This window comes from Xenopus tropicalis, chromosome 4 (genome assembly GCF_000004195.4).
Source record: "Xenopus tropicalis strain Nigerian chromosome 4, UCB_Xtro_10.0, whole genome shotgun sequence".
In the NCBI taxonomy this organism is placed as follows: domain Eukaryota; kingdom Metazoa; phylum Chordata; class Amphibia; order Anura; family Pipidae; genus Xenopus; species Xenopus tropicalis.
In genome coordinates this window covers 33,887,276-33,909,723 of record NC_030680.2, presented here as the reverse complement: position 1 = coordinate 33,909,723, position 22,448 = coordinate 33,887,276, and the positions used below count along the sequence as shown (strand labels likewise).

The window sequence follows — 22,448 nt, the reverse complement described above, 5'->3', positions numbered from 1 at the left end:
TTATAGGGTGTACAGATTGCTGCCGTAAATTGTCAAGAGGCACCACATTAATAACATGCAGTAATTTTGCTACTTTAGTTAAAAACAGATAAGCACCGAGATAATGATGTATACAAAATAAATTAAGCACAGACAACCCTTTAGACCGATTCAGCAGCTTATCTGCACCAAGCATGGACCTCCTCAACCGAAATCTGGCCTGAAATCGTCCAGATCTCGATCCGGCAGGTTTGATTTTTCTGTCGGATCCAACAGCACCTATGCTCGCCGTTTTAACTTAAACGTTTGGCCCTGGGGCCAAACAATCTAATTAGCCTGATATCGCCCAATCTAGGTGGGCATATCGGGAAAAGACTCACTTATCTGGCGACCTCACCAAGGGAGTGGATCTTACAGTGTATAGCCAGCTTACAGGAACAGTAACACCAAAAAATAAAAGTGGTTTAAAGTAATTAAAATATAATGAACTGTTACCATGCACTAGTAAACAGGTATGTTTGCCACAGTAACACTACTATAGTTTATATAAATAAGCTGCTATGTAGCCATGGGGGCAGCCATTAAAGCTGGAAAAAAGGTAAAAAGGCACAGGTTACATAGCAGATGACCTCTGTAGAATACAATAGTGTTTTATCTGTTATCTGCTAAGTGCCTGTGCCTTTTCTCCTTTGAATGGCTGCCTCCATGGCTACACAGTAGCTTTGTTTATATAAACCAGTGCTGTCCAACTTCTGTGGTACCGAGGGCCGGAATTTTTCCGACCTACATGGTGGAGGGCCGATAATGGAAGACAGTTTTGACCACTCCCCTTTTTGAAACCGCACCCACTTGAAACCGCACCCGTGTTATCACATGACCATACCCATATTAATGGTTGTAGTACAGCAAAAACCTGCAATACTCTGCCATCCCTACCCTTCCTGTGTGTGCCATACTCTGCCTGCCCTACCCTGCCTGTGTGGGTGCCATACTCTGCCTGCCCTACCCTGCCTGTGTGGGTGCCATACTCTGCCTTCCCTACCCTGCCTGTGTGTGCCATACTCTGCCTTCCCTACCCTGCCTGCGTGTGCCATACTTTGACTGTGTGTGCCATTCTTGGCTGGTTTGTGCCATACTTGGCCTGTTGTGCCATACTCTGCCTGCCCTATTCTGCCTGTGTGTGCCATACTCTGCCTGCCCTACCCTGCCTGTGTGTGCCATACTCTGCTTGCCCTATGCTGTATGGCACACACAGGCAGCATACAGTGACACAATGCTGGCACTGCTCCTACAGTCTGCACAATAACTATATATTAAAAAAACTTTTTAATTGCAGTACCACCTCAGTATATCTTCTTTTTGTAGGGTGAAGGGATTATTTGTGGGTTTCTACTGCTCCTAAGGTGTGAACAGTACAGGGGATTACATTTTTAAACAATACAGAGGGTTTACAGCCTGAATCAGAGGTGTGAACCATGCAGGGGGGCAGTTAATCACAGTACTGATACCATTTAAAGCTTACACAAGAGTAAGCCATCAAAGCAGCCAGACAGGTGGGGGGCCACACAGAAGGGGATGCGGCCCGTGGGCCGCCAGTTGGACAGCACTGATATAAACTATAGTAGTCTTTCAGAGGCAAACACACCAGTTGTACCAGTGCAGGGCAACAGTACATTCTAATTACTTTTATACTCTTTCATATTTTGGTGTTACTGTTCCTTTAAGTCAGGTGGTCTGGTAGGTGTTAATATCTGGAGTAAAGAAGAAAATGCAGAGCATGAGAACTTTTTATCTTTCAGCACTACAGAATTTGAAAACTCCTAGTTTTGTACCAAAGGTGCTTCCATTGATATGATGAATGTAAATAACACAATAACACAATGGTAGCCAGAAGATTCCGTTCCACCAGTCATACTGAGTGAATATGGGGGGAGAGGCTACATCTCCTCAATCCTTAGTTTAAGATTTTAATTCCAGTTCACATTTCACTACATAAACAAAGGAAAACATAGTCACAAGCTAGATTTTCCCAGGATTTCCTAAATAAGATACACAATAGATGCTTATCATATTTCATTTGAAAAAAAGATATGCACAATTACCTTTTTTATACTTTGGATAAATAAACCCACTATGTCTGGTGATTAGATTTCATCATGACCAAGTGCTTTCCTCCATTGCCTGGAAGTGTTATTTCAAGTAGTTTCAATAGTCAGTGGGTGGTTTTCTTTTCATACTGCACTTTTTTTTTTTTCCTGCCATTCGACTCAATGAGCATTTTTTTCTGGCAAAAAATGTCACTCATCGCTATCCTTTAGTCTTGGTCCCAATCAGTAAAGATGCTGGCCCCCTTAAGAGGGCCATTAAACTTGTATTCAAAAAGAAATATCATTATAATATATGATTTAGTAATTATTATCCCCCTCCCTACCCGAAATTAAAGCACAGACCCCCTAACCCCTTCTTATGTCATATGTTGCTCTTTAAAGGGAACATACACATCCCTAAGAGCGTCTTTATTTCACTGGCTACAGATCTTCCCTGTCATAGACTAACACTGAGATTGCCGCAAGTAAATCGGGGGAAATTGCCTACCCTAACAATTTCTCACAATTAAGACAGATTATTGCTAGTATTATCATATACTTGTGGTGATTCTGTTGTTAGTCAATAGCAAAGCACTTTTTAGGGTCGATTTGTAGCCAGTGGTAGTGAATTTTTTTTAACACTGACTACAAATCTCCCCTTGTGTCATTGCTTTTAAAGAGACAGTATACACCCCTTTTCAACATGAGCTGAATGAATAAAGCTTTTGCCTATTGTTTTAATTAAGAAATACTGTATTTATGGTTTCTGTTATTTCTGGAACTAAACACGAAACTGAAGCCAGTTTCACTTAAGCATATCCTGTCACTTCTGGTCCCAAAGCACTTCGAAGGAGTTCACTGAAAGACCCCTGATAATGAGCTGCTCAATGGCTGCTTCTTAGAAAATGGAGAAGCTAGAATGTAAATCGCCGGTGGGACGGCATACACGGCGCCGAAATCGCAGCGATTTACATTCTAGCCAGTGGGATGGCATTTCGGGGAGATTAGTCGTCCGCGTGGCGACTAATCTCCCCGTCTGTCACGGCCCTAAAAATAAATAGAGAGCTCTAAACAAAACTGCCCTGTTTATAAAGGAAGTGAGCATAGCCCAAATTTCAAATGAGTGTTTTTTCATAGCAACAAATAATTTTCTTTAATGAAAACAATAAACAGAATGTAATTTCAACACAAGTTAACTGTTATAGGTGTTTACTGTCCCTAAAGCAGTTATATTTAGAAAGAAAGGCTAGATCAATTGACAAAATTTGCCTGTGGGCAACATCTCATCTCATACTGCCCTTCCTTTACTATATTTTAGTAACAGTTGTGTGCCACCTTATTTCCGTGTTTCCCAAGAAAGATTAGTTTTTAGAGGATCAAAGTAGCTCAGCCTTCCTCCCTATCTGCACTCAGGGGGGCTTCTAACATAATGCTATATGAGTGTGTTGAACAGGTGGCATATTCATAGGGGCAGTCATTTTCTTCAGCAACAGCAGTCGTTTAGATACTAATAAAAACAAGGTGCATGTATATTTTTCTCAAGTTATTTGGTGTATGAAAGCTTAGCAAACTACAGGAAGCTGAAAAGCCTCTCCTACTACATACAACTGGTTCCACTGATTGGTTGTTCTCTGTCCAGCCAAAGAGGGTTAAATAGCACAGCAAATACTCACAATGGGAACAAGGCAGTAGTTAAAGGAGAGAAAGCAAGAACACAAGGTAGGTAGTGTACCTGTGTATAATAATGTATGCCTGGGTATGTTTGTCTGTTTTAATGTGCTTTCAAATTGTGTGTGTCATTAAGTATATTTCTATGTGTGATTGAACATGTTTATCTGCCCCACAATACTGCAGGATTCTGGTTTCCAAAGCACAGAGACTTGCATTTGCCCTTAAATACAGCTCTACACGCACGTAGGTGTCCACATCAACGCATCACGCACAAATAGTCACCGCGTGCAAAAAAACCCATGCCATATTAGCCACACACAGCATTACTTTCATAAAACTACTTTTAAGAAAATGACCATTTCCCTGCAAACTGGAGGCTGCATCACTCTAGGGCCAAAATATACTTGAATAAATAACACTGCAAAGTCCATATTTTATTGCCAAAAGCTCATTATATGTACTTTTCTGTAATTACCGCCTGACTCGAGTAGGTGTTAATTTTCGCATAGACTAATGCAATATTTAGCGCATCTAAGTGTTTGTAAATCATACGTTAGTATTATTTCTGCGCGCTAATTAACACAATGCAGTAAAATTAACGCATGCGGTAGCGCGAAATTTAACGCATACGATACTTAACACATGATATAATACTTTAGTGAATCGCGCGTTTTTTTCTGGGTCAATTTTAACGCAAAAAAATGTGCGATAACACTTATCGACCTTTAGTGAATCAACCCTAATACCTTGCTGGCACTTCTAGCTGCTGACTACTACTTGCTACAGCTAGTTTAATATCTGCAAGTATGCACAGGTCCTAAGGTGAATATGTCTAATTTAGCACCATTAGGGCATTGTCACACATTGTCAACACTTTCTGCCTGGTGGAAAATATCCTCTCCCATGGGTCATGAAGTGCCTGACAATAGCTGCCCCTTCACTTTCCTTTCAGTCACTGCATGTAATGGGTAATCATTCAAACATTCCTCCTTCCACATTTTTGAGCTTTTTTTTTCATACCCATTTATCAACACTCAATCTCATCTGACATATTGCCAGTTCGTCCAGATTCTCCTGTAATGCTACATTCTGAATGGAATTGATCAGCCTGCATAGCTTTGTGTCATTGGCAAACACAGATTCATTGCTTATATTTTCCTCCCTCAAGACATATGAACCAATTAAAGTGGGCCCAGAGCAGAACCCTGCCAAAAACCCTCCAAGCAAAGAATGTTCAACTGACAACCATACTGTGCAATCCTTAAGTCAGTCATGTACTGTACAATCCCTATTCTTTTTAGTAATACAAAGAAATGTAAACAAAGACACCTATAAGTCACTGTTAGATGCCCCTCCTTAGTTAAATATTACCAGTTACCAGATAATAATTAACTAAGCTGTCATAAAATGAAACCCTTTCTGTGTCTAAGCATTCTGATTTTCTTTGAATTTTTTGCTGACAGATCCAGGTTGTCCGGCGTTCCTCAAAATGCTCAAATTTGAGGAAAATATGTAAGTTTCATTATTCATCTATGCACCTTTGCATACAAATCCTAATCTTTTTACCACTAGTGCATGTAATATTGCCATCGGAATTGCACAATGCTATACTTATACTGCTTAGTCCCCAGTCTCTGCTTTAAAAGATTACTAAGTAAAGTACTTAATGCAGGTCAGTATTTACTATATATGCGCTCCAGTCTAGGGTGACAGTTTAGGGAGGTGGCCCTTGTACCTATATGGTACATTAAAATGCTCAGAAAGAAAATCTCTTCCACAGTGGCCGGATACCCCCAACTAAATTTGTTGGGAGAGTTGAGGGACAGGCGGGTTCCTGAATCTCCTCAATCAGTGCATTCACAGTATACCAGGTCCTTCTGTGCGTGTGCTGTTTTAAGGCCAGTCTGTGTGCAGAGTGGCAGAATATTATGGATCAGTTTGGCTGCTCATACAAGGAAAATTGAGCCAGCACTAATTAGCAACTACATTTTAGAAGCCACAGGAAAGCAGCCAGCCCAGACTATGCTACAAGCATGGAATCCATTATCCAAAAAGCCCCAAATTACAGGAAGGCCATAGAGCCCATTCAAAAATTATGAAAAAAATAAAATGATTTACCTTTTCTCTGTAATAATATTAAAACAGTTCTTTGATCCTAACAAAGCTGCATGAATCCATATTGGTGGCAAAACTATCCTATTGGGTTTATTTCATGTTGATTTTTTTAGCAGACTTAAGGTGGCCATACACGCACCGATATTATCGTACGAAACCTCGTTTCGTACGATAATCGGTGCGTGTATGGCATGTCGGCGAGTCGACCGATATCGCAGGAAGCTGCCGATATCGGACGACTTGCCGATCGGACAAGTTTGAAAATTTTGATCGGGCGCCATAGAAGGCGCCTGACCAAAATTCTCCCTTCAGAGCTGAATCGGCAGAAGGAGGTAGAAATCCTATTGTTTCTACCTCCTTACCTGCCGATTCAGCCCTGAATGGTGTATGGCGGATCTTACGATGTTTCGTGCGACCGATGGTCGTACGAAACATCGTCAGATCGCCACGTGTATGGCCACCTTTAAGGTATGGTGATGCCAATTACAGATCCTTATCTGTAAAAAAAAAACCAGATCCCGAACATTCTGGATAACAGATACTATACAATACATATAGGACACAGTATGTGATTTTGAATTTTCATTCCGGCTGGTGTTTAATTACTTGGTTGTGTCCAGGTAGTGCAAGAAAAAACAGTACTGCATTTTAACAATATTGCACCAGTCACATGCTTTTTTTTGCATTTTTAGTTACTCAAGGATTTTGACTGTTCTGACTGTTCATATAGAGTGGTGGACCCCAGATACCCTGGTTTGATTCCCTGTGGTAACTCCCTGTCAACCCTAGTCACTTTATCTCCTGGTGTCCCAGCATAATTAATATGTCTATAATGGTTGCCTTGATAGCTGTTAAGCACTTTTTAAGCACTTTTCCGTGGGAGAAAAGCAAATTTAGTTATTGTGAAAATGTCTGAAGTTTAAGCTAAAATTAAGTGTTTCTGCTAATTATCATCTATACCCAAATATGAATGTGCCATCTGGGACCCACTGGTTGGGAATAGAGTACTACAGGCGTCTCGGTTAAATATAATAATTATTGATGCTTCAAAAGTTAGGGGCCTTAAAGGAGAAAGAAAGGTAAAAACTAAGTAAGCTTTATCAGAAAGGTCTGTAAATACAGCCATAAGCACTCACAGAAACGCTGTACTGACTTCTCTGAAAAAAGATTTCTTGTGTCTGTAATTCCTGTGCCACAGACACACAGCTCTCTGCTGCTCCCCCCTCCCTCAAGAATGCTAAGAGCTCACTCCCCCCCCTTAGGAATGTGGATCTGAGCCAATCAGCAGGAAGCCGACTCATAGTCTTACTAACTGAGCATGTTGCCTAGGTCTGGGTGTCTGTGCAGGAGTGAGGCATTATGGGAACTTTCTTTACACAGCTCAGCATTTTTTCTTCCTGTTTGGCTTCAGATCTTCTGAACAAGTGAAATATGGGGAGACACCTGATGCCTGCAGATTGAGATTAACTCTTTACTAGCCTTTCCTTCTCCTTTAAAGGAAAAGTAACACAAAAAAATTAATTCTAAATATATCCCTTCTACATACTTTTATTAACATATGTATCATTAAAAAATTGCAATATGATAAGTGGTTTTTGAATAAAATACATTACCACTAATTTATAGGGCAAAGCTTGAACGGCGATCTGGTGACTGCTTGACTTCCGATTTAATCCGGAAGTTCATTTGCTGCATTCTTTAGAGCAGTGATCCCCAACTAGTGGCTCGTGAGTAACATGTTGCTCTCCAACCTCTTGGATGTTGCTCCCAGTGGCCTAAAAGCAGATGATTATTTTTGAATTCTTGGTTTTTGGGCAAGTTTTAGTTCCATAAAAACTAGATGTAATGACAAACAGAGGCTCATATAGGCTGTCAGTCCATATAGGGGCTACCAGATATTCAATACCAGACCTTATTTGGTACCCCAGAAACACATTTTATGGTTGTGTTGCTCCCCAAGTCTTTTTACATTTGAATGTGGCTCATGAGTAAGAAAGGTTGGGGACCCCTGCTTTAGAGTAAGAGATTCTGTCCTGTGAGTGATTTATTGGGTTTTTTAGCGATGGTGCTGGGAGAGGGATAGGTAATAAAACATTTCTTCTTCCTAGATAACACTGTCTGCCTGTAGGAATGGATCGGATCGCTATCTGAGCCTGCACAGGGAAAGGGGGGGGGGAACAGAGGGGGGAGAAACCCAGAAGTGTGCTACAAAAGTAGGAAAAGAGCTGCTTCCTGAGCTATATAAGGTTAATTTTCTTAAAAACCACTTATTCTATTGATATTTTGCTTTGTTGTATTTGCTAATCAAAGTATTTAGAGAGGATATTTTGAATGTGAAAAAATTGTGTTACAGTTCCTTTAAAGTTACCTGCATCTTGGTGGGGATTTTTGCATGACGGATCCTTCCATAATTTGGATCACCATACCTTAAGTATGCTAAAAATCATTTAACTTTTACAAATATAAATAAGTGCAATTCTCAGTGTATGCTCCTCACTTCAGATACCTCGTGTCCCAGGTCAAATAAAATTCAATAAATAACTCCAAAGTGCCCTCTTCTGCTTTAGACTTAGCGATGAGGTCTTATGAGGAAAAGAAGATAAAAAAAAAAAAAAAAAATATAGTGTAATACTGTTATTACTTCACAATGTGCACTCTCATGTGCTTTTTAACACCAGTGATGACTTTTACTTATATCACCCTTTTGTGCCCAGTTGTGATATCCCTTTCCGATTGCCAATCTACTTACAGACCCCCTTGGGTTTATATGGCATCCAATTGGTTCACTTGTAGCTCACGACTCTCTGCTTTCCCACCTCTTAGTTTCAGGCAGTGTTAGGAACCACTTCACATAGGTAAATTTCCAACTTTAGCAACTTTAGGTTAATTCCACGACCTTTCCGCTTCCCTTCCCCTTCTGTGCACTTACTGTGGGATAAATGCATACGCCATATGTGTAAAAACTTAAATACTTTAATATAAATAAAACTTCCCAATACACTCACAAACAGAGTATAGGATGCGCATGTCAGGAGTCACTGGTATGGATCAGGTGGCTGCTCCTTTTTCTTTTCCTGTTCCCGACCTGCAGTGTCGTTTCTGGGTTCAGCAGTTATAATTCTTACAAGACAGCAGTTTTGAACTATTGTTCAAAGAACAGTAGAGTACACAAAAGTCTTTTCTTTTCAGGAGATTTTACTAACTGGAGCTCTCAGGGAAGCTACTTCCTAAAGGCCTTGGAAATTTACCTATGTGAAGTGGTTCCTAACACTGCCTGAAACTAAGAGGTGGGAAAGCAGAGAGTCGTGAGCTACAAGTGAACCAATTGGATGCCATATAAACCCAAGGGGGTCTGTAAGTAGATTGGCAATCGGAAAGGGATATCACAACTGGGCACAAAAGGGTGATATAAGTAAAAGTCATCACTGGTGTTAAAAAGCACATGAGAGTGCACATTGTGAAGTAATAACAGTATTATACTATTTTTTTTTTATTTTTTTTTTCTTCTTTTCCTCATAAGACCTCATCGCTAAGTCTAAAGCAGAAGAGGGCACTTTGGAGTTATTTATTGAATTAAAAATCATTTAAACCAGAAATAAACCTGATAGTATTATTTTACCACCAATATGGATTCATGCAGCTTAGTTACAGTCAAGTACAATCTACTGTTTTATTATTACAGAGAAAAAGATTAGATTAGATTGTTTGGCTTATAATCATTCATAGCCTCAGCTATTAATTCCAGGGCCAGATGGCCAAAGTTGTGCGCTTAAATTACATGTCCTGTGTATTCTGAAAAGTGGGGGAATGCTATAGGGCCCATTCATTAAACCACAATTTATTTTTTTTTTAGAAAAAACGTATTTTTTAACTTTTCATAATGTCCATGATAATTTCATTAAAATTCCACAACTTTTTCGTGGTTTTCATTAACTTCCACGAAAATATTTTTCACAAAGAAAACAACCATTTCGGAATTCATTCAAGCTTTGGTTTTGTGACTATCTTTTGGCCAGGTTGGATCTGTAGAGTGCCATTGAGTCCTATGGAAGGCTTCCAAAATCGTGGATTGAAGGTTTCAAAGCCAGAAAGGTTTTTGCAGTGTTTACGAATGTTTGGATCCAAAAATTTCGTAACTTTCGGAACACAACCACGATATTTTCATATGGCCGAGAAAATAATTTTTGTTACATTTTCAAATATCAGAAATTATTGTGGAATTTTTTCCGATCATGATTTTAACCACCAAAAAATCATGGTTTAAGGAATGGGCCCCTAAGTGTATAATATGGGATGTGTGAATATTATTATAAGAGAGCTTTCACTGCATATATTGCCTAGGTGGAAAGATTTTGAGTTCCACTTATCGGTCTCCTCTGTTTGATGAACTTGGTCATACATGTACTGATATTGTCACATGAAATAAGGTTTTGTATGATAATCGTCCTTGAATATAGATTGTCTTGTCATTCGGGCAGGACTGAAAATTTTGAAAAATGCCCGAACATTGTAACGTTAATGCTGTATTGTCAGATAGGGGTAAAGAATTCCTTTGGTTTTACCTGCACATCTGACAATTCAGCTCTTAACATTAGAAGAGTGAACCAATGGGCGTGGAACATGTATGGCTACCTGTTTCTCGGCATCCTGTTTCTCGGGAGCCATGTGTCAAAGCCCAAAGGGAACCAGGAGATCGGGTCACAATAGCATTTTATACACACCCAGGAAATTAAAGATTAAAGGAGAAGATATGGCTACATTACTGGGGGGTGCCAAAATGTTAGGCAACCCCCAGTGATTTAATTGCTTACCTGAAACCCCTGGCTGTTGCTCCTGTTGAGAGCAATGAGAAAACTACACCAGCCAGGGTGTATGTGGGCGAGGGTTCCTTTTTCGATCTTTGTGCATGCGCAGTATTGTGAAAAGCCGACTTAAAAAAAAAAAAGCTGGCTTTTTTGGTCAAATGCGCATGCATTGGCCCCAGGATTCTGAAGTAAGACAGAAGGAAGAGGAATGTTTGCTAGCATATACTCTGGGCTGGTGCAGTTTTCTCCTAGGAGGAGCACAGGCCAGGGGTATTAAAGGAGAATGCAAGTCAAAATGTAAAAAGCATACTGCCCAATAGTCCTCCTATTGTTTAGTAAAAACGCCACACTTTTGGCTCACCTAATCAAATATTTACTCAGTCACACTTACTTCACATTTTCTAGAACAGGCAGCCATCTCTAAAAAGGTATTCTCCCTTCCTTTCCCTCCTTGCTTCATACTGCACATGTGTCATTCCCCCCCCCCCTGGCAGATCCGCTTCTGATTGGCTGGTGGGCATGTGTAGCTCAGAACAGGAGACAGGATCAAGTTACACACATGCTCAGAGAATAGGAAGACTGCCGCTGGCACCTACAGGAAGGACAGAGAGATTTCAGTGATGCCACTGTAGGCTTCACACTGCTGTAGGCTGCCAGCACCATATCTCAGAGAAGCAAGCAGGGATCTGGGAATTTAGATATGCAGTAAGTACTTTAAAAAAATGCCTTTAGACTTACTTTTAATTTATATTAAACTTTCATTGTCCTTTAAGTGATTACAATTACTGGGGGGTGCTGCCATCTTGATGGAGCAATCCAGTATTTTGCACTGATGAGATCTAACAAAATAAAAGCGGTGTGCAAGTCATTTGGGTTTTAAGGGAATGTTATATGTGCTGCATGGGGCATGTGAATACCTTGTGTTATAAAAAGGATTTCCCTGCCTCATACATAATTAATCACTATATTATGTTATATAGACTTCAAAGTAAGATTTATATTTATGGCTAAAATATTTTGTTTCCTTAGGATAAAAGATGAAGACTTTGAAGCAATTACGCGTGTTGTTTCCTTTCGAGGGGTACCAATGTCAAAATATAATGTAGAGAACTGGGAACGGATGGATTACTTTCAAGCCAGGCATGACGATGTAGTTATTGCCACATATCCTAAAGCAGGTAACAAACACGCTAAGGGCTTGTTCCCATGGGTGTTTTAAATTCTAAAAATTATATGTGCCAATGTTTCCAATGGAGTAGACACCAATGCTACACATTACCATCAATTCATATAGCAATGAAACATATGGTCTTGATCTATAAAAATAAATACTGGGCGGTCATTTATAGTAACACTGGCCAAATTTGGACCGAGGTAGTTACCCATGGCAACCAATCAGAAGTCTGCTGGAAAAATGTAATCACTGATTAGTTGCTATAGGTTACTGCCCAGGTGCAAATTTGCCCATTGTTTATAAATTACCCTACAGAGTTATATTTAGCTCAGATCTCTGATCTTATATTGGGTTCACCTGAACAACAAACAGGCAGTTAGAAGTGATAATCTGGAAAGTGAGCAAACTTTGCAATAGCTGCCCAATGCCCCTGGGAAATATTTTCCAGCAGGGATCTGGCTTAAAAAAATTGACTCTCTGTGCATTTTCCTGCAATTAAGCCAGATCACATGGTATGGCATAAACATATTTCTTTTTGAGAATTAAAACTTGCAACAGTTAAAACTTTGTAATACATAGCCTATAAAGTTTCACTTTGATCTCATTGTTTAGGAACCACCTGGGTAAGTGAAATTATGGATATGATTTACGCTGGTGGAGATCTAGAAAAATGCCAGCGTGATGCCATATATAATCGCGTCCCATATATGGAGATCAGAGTTCCTGGAATGCCTTCAGGTACTTAAGATATGCAGTTTTCCCTTTTAAAAAAAAATACTGATGTTAATGGATATTAAAGGGGTGGTACACCTTTAAATTAACTTTTAATATATTATAGAATGGCCAATTCTTAGCAACTTTTCAATTGGTCTTCATTATTTATTGTCTATAGTGTTTAAATGATATGCCTTCTTCCTCTAACTGTTTGCAATTTTCAAATGGGGGTCACTGACCCCTGCAGTCAAAATCTATTTGTGAAATTGCAGTTTGTCATTGTTTATATTTAGTGCTTGTTTTTCTATTCCAGTCCTCTCCTATTCATTCTTTCATTCAAACCACACCATGGTTGCTAAGGTAATTTGGATCCTAGCAACCAAATAACTGTTTCGGCGATTCAGGGAATCGCCGAAAAAGACTCGCGAGTCTTTTTCGCCGATTTGCGCGAAATCGCGCCGCCACGTCTGCCATCCCGCCGGTGACTTACATGTTCGCCGGTGGGATGGCAGAGGTAGGCAACTCGGGGAGATTAGTCGCCCGCGAACAGGGAGTTTTATCGCGGGCGACTAATCTCCCCCGTGTGCCAGAGCCCTTAGACTTGAAAACTACCCTGAGTCAGTGAGATTTTTTATAAAAGAGGAGTGTCAACCTTGGGTAAGAGGCCTAGACCAGAAAAGGATATATGGCAAGAGGTCACCATGCAAAGGTAGTTTGAACTTTACACTACCATAAAAGATAATGATGAATACATGGCTGTGATGGACCTCTGATTACGACTTGTCCACGTCATTTTAATTGATCTCCTAATCTCTGCTTATGTTGCTTCTTTGTTTGGCGATAGCTGGTTAGCAGCCACTTAATGCCTTCTCGAAAATTTGAACAGCTTAATGGGCATCTCCTGCAGAAATTGTTCCGAAAATGGAATTCTATGCACAAATCAAACGTTGCTCATTTAGAATGTGATATTGTTCTGCTCCACAGGTGTGGATCAACTGGAGGTCTTGGCTTCTCCCAGGCTGATTAAGACCCACGTCCCCATCCATCTGATGCCGGAGTCCTTCTGGGAGAAAAACTGCAAGGTAGCTGCACACTTAAATATAAATACCTTCTTGAGATGATGAAGTGATATGTTGGAAAAAGATGGGTTACAAATTAAAGTAATTTATGTTCTTAAATATGGGGCTGAGTATTAGGGTGATTGTATATGGGGAGCTTTACTGAGAATGTGATTTCTTACAGAGGAACAAAGCAACCCATGTGCCATCATCCCTAAGCTTCTAAGACAAGGATGTCCATAATGTGACTGATGTCTGATAAGGGATTGAGCAAGCATTCGATTTAAGTACACCAACCGGCAAATCCTGCTACCACAGGATATAGCCAGGGGACATTAGGGCTCTGGTACACGGGGAGATTAGTCGCCCACGGCAAAACTCCCTGCTCGCGGGCGACTAATCTCCCCGAGTTGCCTTCCCCCTGCCATCCCACCGGCGAACATGTAAGTCGCCAGCGGGATGGCAGACGCGGCGGCGCGATTTCGCTCAAATCGCCGAAAAAGACTAGCAAAGCTTTTTCGGCGATTTCCCGAAATCGCCCCGCCGCGTCTGCCATCCCGCCGGCGACTTACATGTTCGCCGGTGGGATGGCAGGGGGAAGACCACTCGGGGTACCAGAGCCCTTAGTTTGCTTGAGTGCCAAAATCCATAAAAACCAAAACAGTGACTAAAATGGACAAAATGGGCTCATCATGACAGAGACATGTCTAGAGCAAAATGGCAGGAGGGCCTCCTTAAAAAAAATCTAATAAAACTCTTTTCCTGCTCTCTTAATCCACCCTAAATTTACCAGACGAGCAGTTGATGAATGAAGGCTGTTATGACAAGGGGGTGTGGGTTTATACAGGTAGTTGGTCAAGTGATGGGGAGGGTGGCAAGGGGAAACAGGTGAAAGAGGTATTTGCCTTGGGTGGCAGCACCTCTTGGCCCAGCTCTGCATAATAAATACTTTGGATAGATATTCAGATATCTTAGTTATGGATATGAAGGTAGAATGCTTATTTCTATAGCATTAGTAAGCAGTATATAGGACAGTATACACCTAAAAACACCTTTACTAATAATGGGCACAATAGACTTGCGTTTAAATTAATTTAAATTATAATTTGCCTATTGATTAAATTTTAATAAAATAAACATAATTTCCTATTTTTTTTTTTATATTCTAAAGCTCTAATTTGAGTTTTTTTCAGTTGGCCTGTTTCACTGACCATATCTCCCCCCTTGCTTTATAAATAATTTGTTCAGAGATCCCTATCTACCAAATTAACTCCTCCCTTCTTTAAACAGTAGCCTTTGAGTAGCTCATTATGAGAGGCTTCTCAGTGGAAGTTTTCTCTCAAGGCAACATCCGTGACTTCAGCAAATCACAGCGCCGCGTATGCCATCCGACCGGCGATTTACATTCTAGCCGGTGGGATGGCATTTAAGGGAGATTAGTCGCCCGCAACAAGGGAGATTTGTCACACGGCGACTAATCTCCCCGTGTGTCACAGCCCTTAAACATTCATGCTGAATTGTCAGATAGGGGTAAGAATTCCTTTGTTTTTACCTGCACATCTGACAATCTAGCACTTAACGTTAGAAGAATGGATGAATGATCTATCTTATGACCAATGATCCTTAGGGTACTGTACTGCCCCACATGGTAGATTGTCAGCCTGCGTATAAGTGCAGGCTGACAATCTGCCCATATGCTTGAAAAGTCTTCTAATTGGCAGATTCAATGCTTCAATGCACAGTCCAGCCATATCTTGGTATCCACTTGAAAATATGAATCCTTAGCATATGTCTATTTCTAGAGTGCCACAGATGTTCTAATGCAATCAGCAAACTGTGGTACTCAGGGGGTATGTACATTTATATAAAAAGGTTTGTTCCACATGACCAGAATTGGAATAGCCCACTGTGGAAGCTAGGAAAGTTTCCTCTCAAGGCAACTTCCGCGATTTCATTGAAAATGCTTTAATCATTTTTATCTGTTTCCCTCCCAGGTTATTTATGTTGCTCGAAACGCCAAGGATGTAGCTGTTTCCTATTTCTTTTTCCACAACATGGTCAAGGCGTTGCCGGATCCAGGGCCCTGGGACAAATTTGTAACTGATTACATGAATGGTGCTGGTAGGAACAGAAAATGGCACTGTAAAAGCAATAACTACATCTGATCCGACGCAATCAGCAACATGCACTAACCGTTCTTTCTATTTTAGTGTCCTATGGTTCCTGGTTTGATCATGTCAAAGGCTGGTGGGAGAGGAGAAATCAGTATCAAATCCTGTATTTATTCTATGAAGATTTAAAAGAGGTAACTACAACTAGCTGCTTTGGGATTTAAATGCACATCTGTTACATAAAGCGCAATAATGCATGTTTTTGTACATGGCAATGGCAAAAAAATTCCACAGATTCTGAAGAGAGAACTGATAGCAAATCTGCTGAATGCATTACTTTCTGTACCACATAGTCTCTCACTGACTCAGCATAGCAAATTAATGAGAGAAGCAATGACCTTTGGTATACACATATATATATGGCTATTGTGATAGTGCTCAACATTCGCGCACAGATTAAACACCAAGTACATTAAAAAATATATATATCCTGCAGCTCATTAAAAGTCACACAAGCAACCAGTGAACACAGATGTTGATCACATTGGCACGGGTACAATGAAGGCATGGTCATTTATATCTATGCACCTTACAGGACCCCACAAGCCAAAGGCAGCACCAGACAAAAATAATCATCAGCTATTTAACCAAATTGTCTGACTAGGCCTTCAAGGGTCCACTCTTATAACAATTAGACTTAGACAGTGCTAAATGTAAAAGATGTCATGCAGATTTATGGAAAGATATGGGGCAGTTTATCCTCCCAAGGCCTTCACTCAGGGCAGGGTATAAGCTTATGCTACATGCAGGGCCACGATCGGGGGGAGCAGGAGTATAATTGCAACCAGTGAAATCTTCTTTGTAACGGGGCCTGGTTGTATTAACTGCCCCCAATCGACTGACTGACTTATTAGCACTTTAATTATTAATTGTAACTATTTATATGAACTGCTTATTATAGAGCAAAATCAGCTGTTTATGTTGGGATCTATTAAATTAATTATATCAGCATTTTCTATATGAACTTTTCAGCAGGGGAATAACTGGTTGTTGGGCCCCACACCATCATTGGTCTTCCTAACTTATGCAAAAACCTGTGTTATTTTCAAACAACTTACGTAAATACTGACTTATTAGCACATTAATTATTTTTACTATTTTTATGAACTACTACTAACTGGTTATTGGGCCCCACAGCAACATCATTGGGCCCCTACTCTTACACAATTTACGTAACTTATGCAAAAACTTACATCATATTTTCAAAGAAACTTATGTAACTTAAATACTGACTTATTTTTATGAACTACTACTGACTAGTTATTGGACCCCACAGCAATATCATTGGGCCCCTAAACATCCGCAGTTTACATAACTTATACAAAAACGTATTTCAAACAATGATAGCACAGAGCAGGGGCAGGTAGGTGGGAAGGGGTTAAGCTAAGAGCAAACTTTACTGTCCCCCTATAAACTGAATCACTTATTAGTGATATTAATCAATGGAACTCTTTATATGAACTATTTATTATAGAGTAACATCAGCTGTTTATATCGCACACACCAGGGGCATGGTGGTACTACGCACTGGGGGGCCCCATATAAATAACTTGTGCAGAGCCCCAAAGATTCTGATGGAGGCCCTGACCACACATGTCGGATTCTTGACCTGTGGATAAATGCAGGCCGAGTATCTGCCTCTACGCTTGAATCAGCACTTTTCTGAGTCTGCATTCTGAGCCACTGAGTCATCCTGGGTGCCGGCACACAGAACGGATTTTGGCTCCAAAATGCATACTCATGCATTTGGGAGGTGTACGTGCAGACAAGTGCGCTGATTCAAGCGTAGGGTTGGATTCTCCACCTGCACTTATAAACAGATGGAGAATCTGCCACATGTGGCACAATCCTTAAAGGCACAGTAACACAAAAAATTTACATGATAAATATCACTTCTATACATTTTAATAAGCATATCTATATTATAGAAATGGGAATATTATAAACAGATTTAAAATAAATAGCATTACCAGGCTCAGGCAGCAGATCTCTTCCAACTCGTCTTTCCGGGCAGCTCCCCCCTCCTTCCTCTCCTTCCCCTCCTTCCCCTCTCCTTCCCCTCTCTGTGCAAAGCTCATCCAGAGGCTCAGATCACACAGGCTATGAAACACAGCAGGAGATAATAAGACCTCCTCACCCTTCCCTCTCCCTGATCCTGCAAGAAAATAAAGCCATTAATCACTGGCAAGGCAGATTCTGAAAGCGAAGAATGAACTTCCGGTTTAAAGCGGAAGTCAAGCAGTCGCCATATTGCTGTTTTCACTATGTCCTATGCATCACTGGTAATTTTATTTATTCAATGCCCAGTTATAATATTGCAGTTTCTATATGGTATGTGTGTTAAATAAAGTGTCTAGAAGGGATATTTGAAACAATAAATTTTGGTGTTACTGTTCCTTTAAACCACCACCCCTTTAGCAGTGAAAAGATTGCAGACTCTCAGGAGAGTGAACTCTCTGTTTCTGTGGGAGTGCAATAATTAACCTGCAGCTATTTCCCACCCCTGGGGCTGTGCTGTGTGGAGGGAGGCCATGGTGGACGTTCCACTCTAGCTATTCACAACCCACCTTTACCAGGCTTACATTACAAGTAAAATACCTGCAAGAACCAATTCCAGCATTCCTCTGGGACAACTGCACACAGATGCACAAAATCAATGAGAAGCTGAAATTTTGGAACAACTGATGCTGCAAGTTGGCATATTTGGAGCTTTAGTGGAACAGCATGCAAAGAGCTACTGCTTTCCTCCTCAATGCTCTGCTCAGGGCATACAGCAAGTCATGTGACATAATAAGACTCATATTAAAGCAGTAGAATTCTTTATGAATTGCATAAGTAAGTGTAGGACTGGCCAGAAGGAATTACTTTGATGTAGTTGTATATTGCAATATATGGACAAACAATCCCTGGCATATCCTGGTACCTTAATGCACAGAATGTCTTAATGTCCTATATATATTTTTTTTTTCCCAGTTTTTTGCTATATATATATATATATATCCTGATGACGATCCCTAGCGGGTCGAAACGCGTCGATATGGAATACCAATAAAAGTTTTTTATTTGATTCATAAGCCGTGAGTGCTATTTATGGAGTGTGTATATATATATATATATATATATATATATATATATATATACACACACAAAAGGGTCAGAGACCTACAAACTTTTTAATAGTCTCATGGGCATTATTCTAATCAGCAATGCCAAGCAAATTATTTTTACAAATATTATACTCATTTCAAAGTGGCACTGCTATAGCTTGGTTTCATAGTGTAGCGGTTATCACGTCTGCTTTACACGCAGAAGGTCCTGGGTTCAATCCCCAGTGAAACCAGTGGTTTTATTTAAAATTGTCATTTCCTATAATAGTCTCATCCACACTGCATTACTTGCTTATAGATGTTTATCATTGGCATTTGTATAAAGACTACAAGCCCCTAATGACATATATGTGGTTAATAATGTATCCCCTGTAAAATGTATGGATATTATTGGTTTCATGACTATACAAAAGCACAACATCGAAACCTGAGTGCTTTTATACTGGTCATGGAACTCCAAGGTGACCTCTAATATCATCATATTTTACAACAGGGGTACATTATTTATTATAATATACAAGTTTGAGTAAGTCATGTGACTGAAATGACATTATTAAACACTGATTATCCGGAAACCCATTATCCAGAAAGTTCAGAATTATGGAAAGCCCATCTCCCATAGACTCATTTTTAATCAAATAATTCACATTTTTTTAAAAAAAAGGGTTTCCTTTTTCTCTGTAATAATAAAACAGTACCTTGTACTTGATCCCAACTAAGATATAATTAATCCTTCTTGGAGCCATAACAATCTTAGTTGGTTTAATTACTGTTTAAATATTTTTTTTTAGCAAACGTAACGTAGGAGATCCGAATTACAGAAAGACCACTTATCTGGAAAACCCCAGGCCCCAAGCATTCTGGATAACGGGCCCCATACCTGTATTAACAAATAGTATGTAAAAAGTTATGTACAGCAGTTTCATAGTGTAGTAGTTATCATGTCTGCTTTATACGCAGAAGGTCCTGGGTTTAATCCCCAGTGAAACCATGGGTTTTATTTAGACCAACCCTACAAAATAAATTGGCATGTCCTGTGAAAGTGTCATCCACACTGCATTACTTGCTGACATTCATCACTGATCTGTAGAAACACTACAAACCCATGACGACTTTTAAGGAAGGATGAAACAACCCATGTTCAGTTAGTCTTAGGGCTATAGTCCTGGGATCTGGCCAGTGGGGAGCAGGCTAGGTTATGTAGGTAAATGGTGGTGGCAGGGAGTGCGGGTTGGCGTTGGGCAGCCTTGGGCAACTTTACCTTGCCTAAATCTGTCCCTAGGGCTTGTTGGGTTGCTCCTACCCTACTCCTCTAAAAGTAGCTATGACACTGTTTAAGCAATACCTTGTATCATTAGCATGTTTCCCATTCAGCCACCATGTCATGTGGGTTTTGCAGCTGTCCCTGATATGTGTTTTCTATTTGTGTTAAGTTAACTTTTAGCTACAAATACCTCTGAATAAAGTAACAATACTTACAGAGCAATATTTTTAGTATGTGTACTAAGCATTTATTGTGTGTATGCCATGTTGTAGGATCCAAAGAGAGAAATCAAAAAAATACTGCACTTCTTAAAGAGAGAGTTGAGCGAGGAAGTTCTGGAGAAGATTGTTCACCACACTTCATTCCAAATAATGAGCAAGAACACCATGGCAAATTATAAAACCATCCCAAATGAACTTTTGAACCAGACCAACACTGCCTTCATGAGAAAGGGTAAAAGCAATATCTGTGTCGAGTTACCCGAGGAATAAAACCGTTTTTACAAAAGGGTACTTATGTCTTCTACTGCCCTACAGTGCCCATGAATAGCTAGATCCAATATATTGTATTCTATTCATAACCTTTAAAAACAGGGGCTTTCCAAACCCAAACCTGATGTGTCATGTCAAGTAATACAAAAGTAAGGCATTTGTAAGTAATGCAAAGACAACTTCATTGCCACATTTTTCATAGCAAAAATTGAACATTGCCTTTGAGGACATTTACAACATTTTTATTCTGATAACTGATAAATGGAGCTTCACAGATGCATCAGTGTAGTTTGACATAAATAAAGATAGGCATTAAAATCCGGTATATAAAAAGAACCAGCTAAATCTATGGTCCCAACTCTATACTTGTTCTGTTTGGGTTGGACAATTTGGCTGATTACATCCATGATGCACAACCCTCTGGGCATGCATGGCAGTTGGGAAGGGGGAGTTTTAACAAAGTCTTATCTGTCAATGACTCTTCTTAGCAGGTCATCAGAAGATGAGGAAGTGAAAGTAAAGGTCCCTATACACGGGTCGATTCTAGCTGCCGATATCGGTCCCTTAGACCGATTCGGCAGCTAATCGGCCCGTGTATGGGCACCACCGACAGGCCTGCCTGACCGATATATGGCCTGAAATCGGCCAGATCTCGATTGGGTAGGTTAAAAAAATCTAGCTGGATCGTGGACCGCATCGGCACGTTGATGTGGTCCCCGGACCGACTTTGCCTATACCCGCCGTAATAATGTGAATGTAATTTGATCGTTTGGCCCCAGTATCTGATGCTTTTTTTTAGCATGAAGAGAACACGCAGATCTCAATGTAAGGTGGAGGGAGGAATACAAGTGTGGGCACTGTGAATTTCAGATCATCTGATGACATGTCACATGGGCCCATAGAAGGAATCAGCAGACTAGACAGGCTAACAGTAAACTATACAGGCTGTCTAAACTGCCTCTTTATGGGCCCCCATATGGAGCTCAATCTGGTTACGCAATTTAGAGTGATAGCAACACATTAAGAATTGCAAGTGTTTTTATATCTTATTATTCCTGGAATGATGCGTGAAATGCTGTAAGAAGAAAATAGGATCATAAAGGGGAACAAGGGTCATCAGACACTATACAGTGCAAACATACATATCATATATATACTTTTACCTCTAGGTATTTTGATACTAGCCACACTGCCTTTGTTCCCCTGAGATGCTGCTTGCTGATTGTACACATTGGTCAGTTGTAGAGAGGTGTTTGAGAAATGGTTTTAGTGGACATGGTCAGAACCAGACCTGGTATAGCTTGAGACAGGGAAGAAGAGCCCTGACTAATGCATCCACTTCCAACTATGACAACACTGATTTATCCTTCTGAGAGTTTGAGGTCACTATCTTCTAGTTATGGCACTAACCAAGAGCTTACTGAGATACTGAGAGAGCCAGCCTTACCGAGTGCAACTAAAACCCTTGCTTTTCCGTTTTGTTATATGTGGTTTCTCATATTTTGGTGTCTAAAAAAAATCTTTTTCTTCCCCTTTCTGTGTGTGTCTCAGGAGAGGCTGGTGACTGGAAGAATCATTTCACTGTTGCTCAGAATGAAATGTTTGATACCCATTACCAGAAAGAGATGTTGGGGACAAGCCTACATTTCAGGACTGAGATCTGAGGCCTACAGAAACAACTCGCCTGTCTTTTTATGCTATGAATCTATGAAAGTTATTTTAATAAAGCAAATGTGGAACAAAATTTTAGTACAACTGTTAATATATTTCAACAGGGCTTATCCATTTGATAAATAGACAATGTCAGCTTTT

General features: G+C 40.1%; 2 protein-coding genes and 2 non-coding genes across 10 annotated transcripts in view; 3 read left to right on the top strand and 1 right to left on the bottom strand.

The window, feature by feature from the left end:
• The window catches only part of slc25a45 (solute carrier family 25 member 45), a 32,148-nt gene extending 13,615 nt beyond the window's left edge, over nucleotides 1-18,533 (bottom strand). The window contains exons 1-2 of one of the 5 annotated variants that reach the window (XM_012960549.3): nucleotides 18,373-18,533; nucleotides 17,745-17,929 (exon numbers count right to left, since the gene is read on the bottom strand). In XM_012960549.3, coding sequence (XP_012816003.1) covers nucleotides 17,745-17,929; nucleotides 18,373-18,394 — 207 coding nt within the window. In that variant the 5' untranslated portion in view covers nucleotides 18,395-18,533. Of the gene's footprint in view, nucleotides 1-7,465; nucleotides 7,619-17,744; nucleotides 17,930-18,372 lie in introns of those variants that run through there. The other 4 variants (XM_012960547.3, XM_031899792.1, XM_012960550.3 and 1 more) reach the window with 4 other exon arrangements.
• On the top strand, nucleotides 3,724-22,380 carry sult1e1 (sulfotransferase family 1E member 1). 3 transcript variants are annotated; one of them, XM_031900136.1, is made up of 9 exons: nucleotides 3,732-3,785; nucleotides 5,201-5,249; nucleotides 11,687-11,835; nucleotides 12,444-12,569; nucleotides 13,530-13,627; nucleotides 15,598-15,724; nucleotides 15,814-15,908; nucleotides 20,418-20,654; nucleotides 22,188-22,276. In XM_031900136.1, the coding sequence occupies exons 2-8, from the start codon at nucleotides 5,227-5,229 to the stop codon at nucleotides 20,634-20,636; spliced, it is 837 nt and encodes a 278-aa protein (XP_031755996.1). In that variant the 5' UTR covers nucleotides 3,732-3,785; nucleotides 5,201-5,226; the 3' UTR covers nucleotides 20,637-20,654; nucleotides 22,188-22,276. The 3 variants fall into 3 exon arrangements, with proteins under 3 accessions (XP_012816690.1, XP_031755996.1, NP_001037908.1); NM_001044443.1 differs by having other exon boundaries at nucleotides 3,768-3,785; nucleotides 20,418-20,598; nucleotides 22,188-22,380; XM_012961236.3 differs by lacking the exon at nucleotides 5,201-5,249 and having other exon boundaries at nucleotides 3,724-3,785; nucleotides 20,418-20,598; nucleotides 22,188-22,380.
• trnav-uac lies at nucleotides 19,042-19,114 on the top strand. The gene has a single exon. It is a non-coding gene; the product is annotated as a tRNA-Val (tRNA).
• Nucleotides 19,800-19,872, top strand: trnai-uau. The gene has a single exon. It is a non-coding gene; the product is annotated as a tRNA-Ile (tRNA).
• Nucleotides 22,381-22,448: the final 68 nt, after the last annotated feature.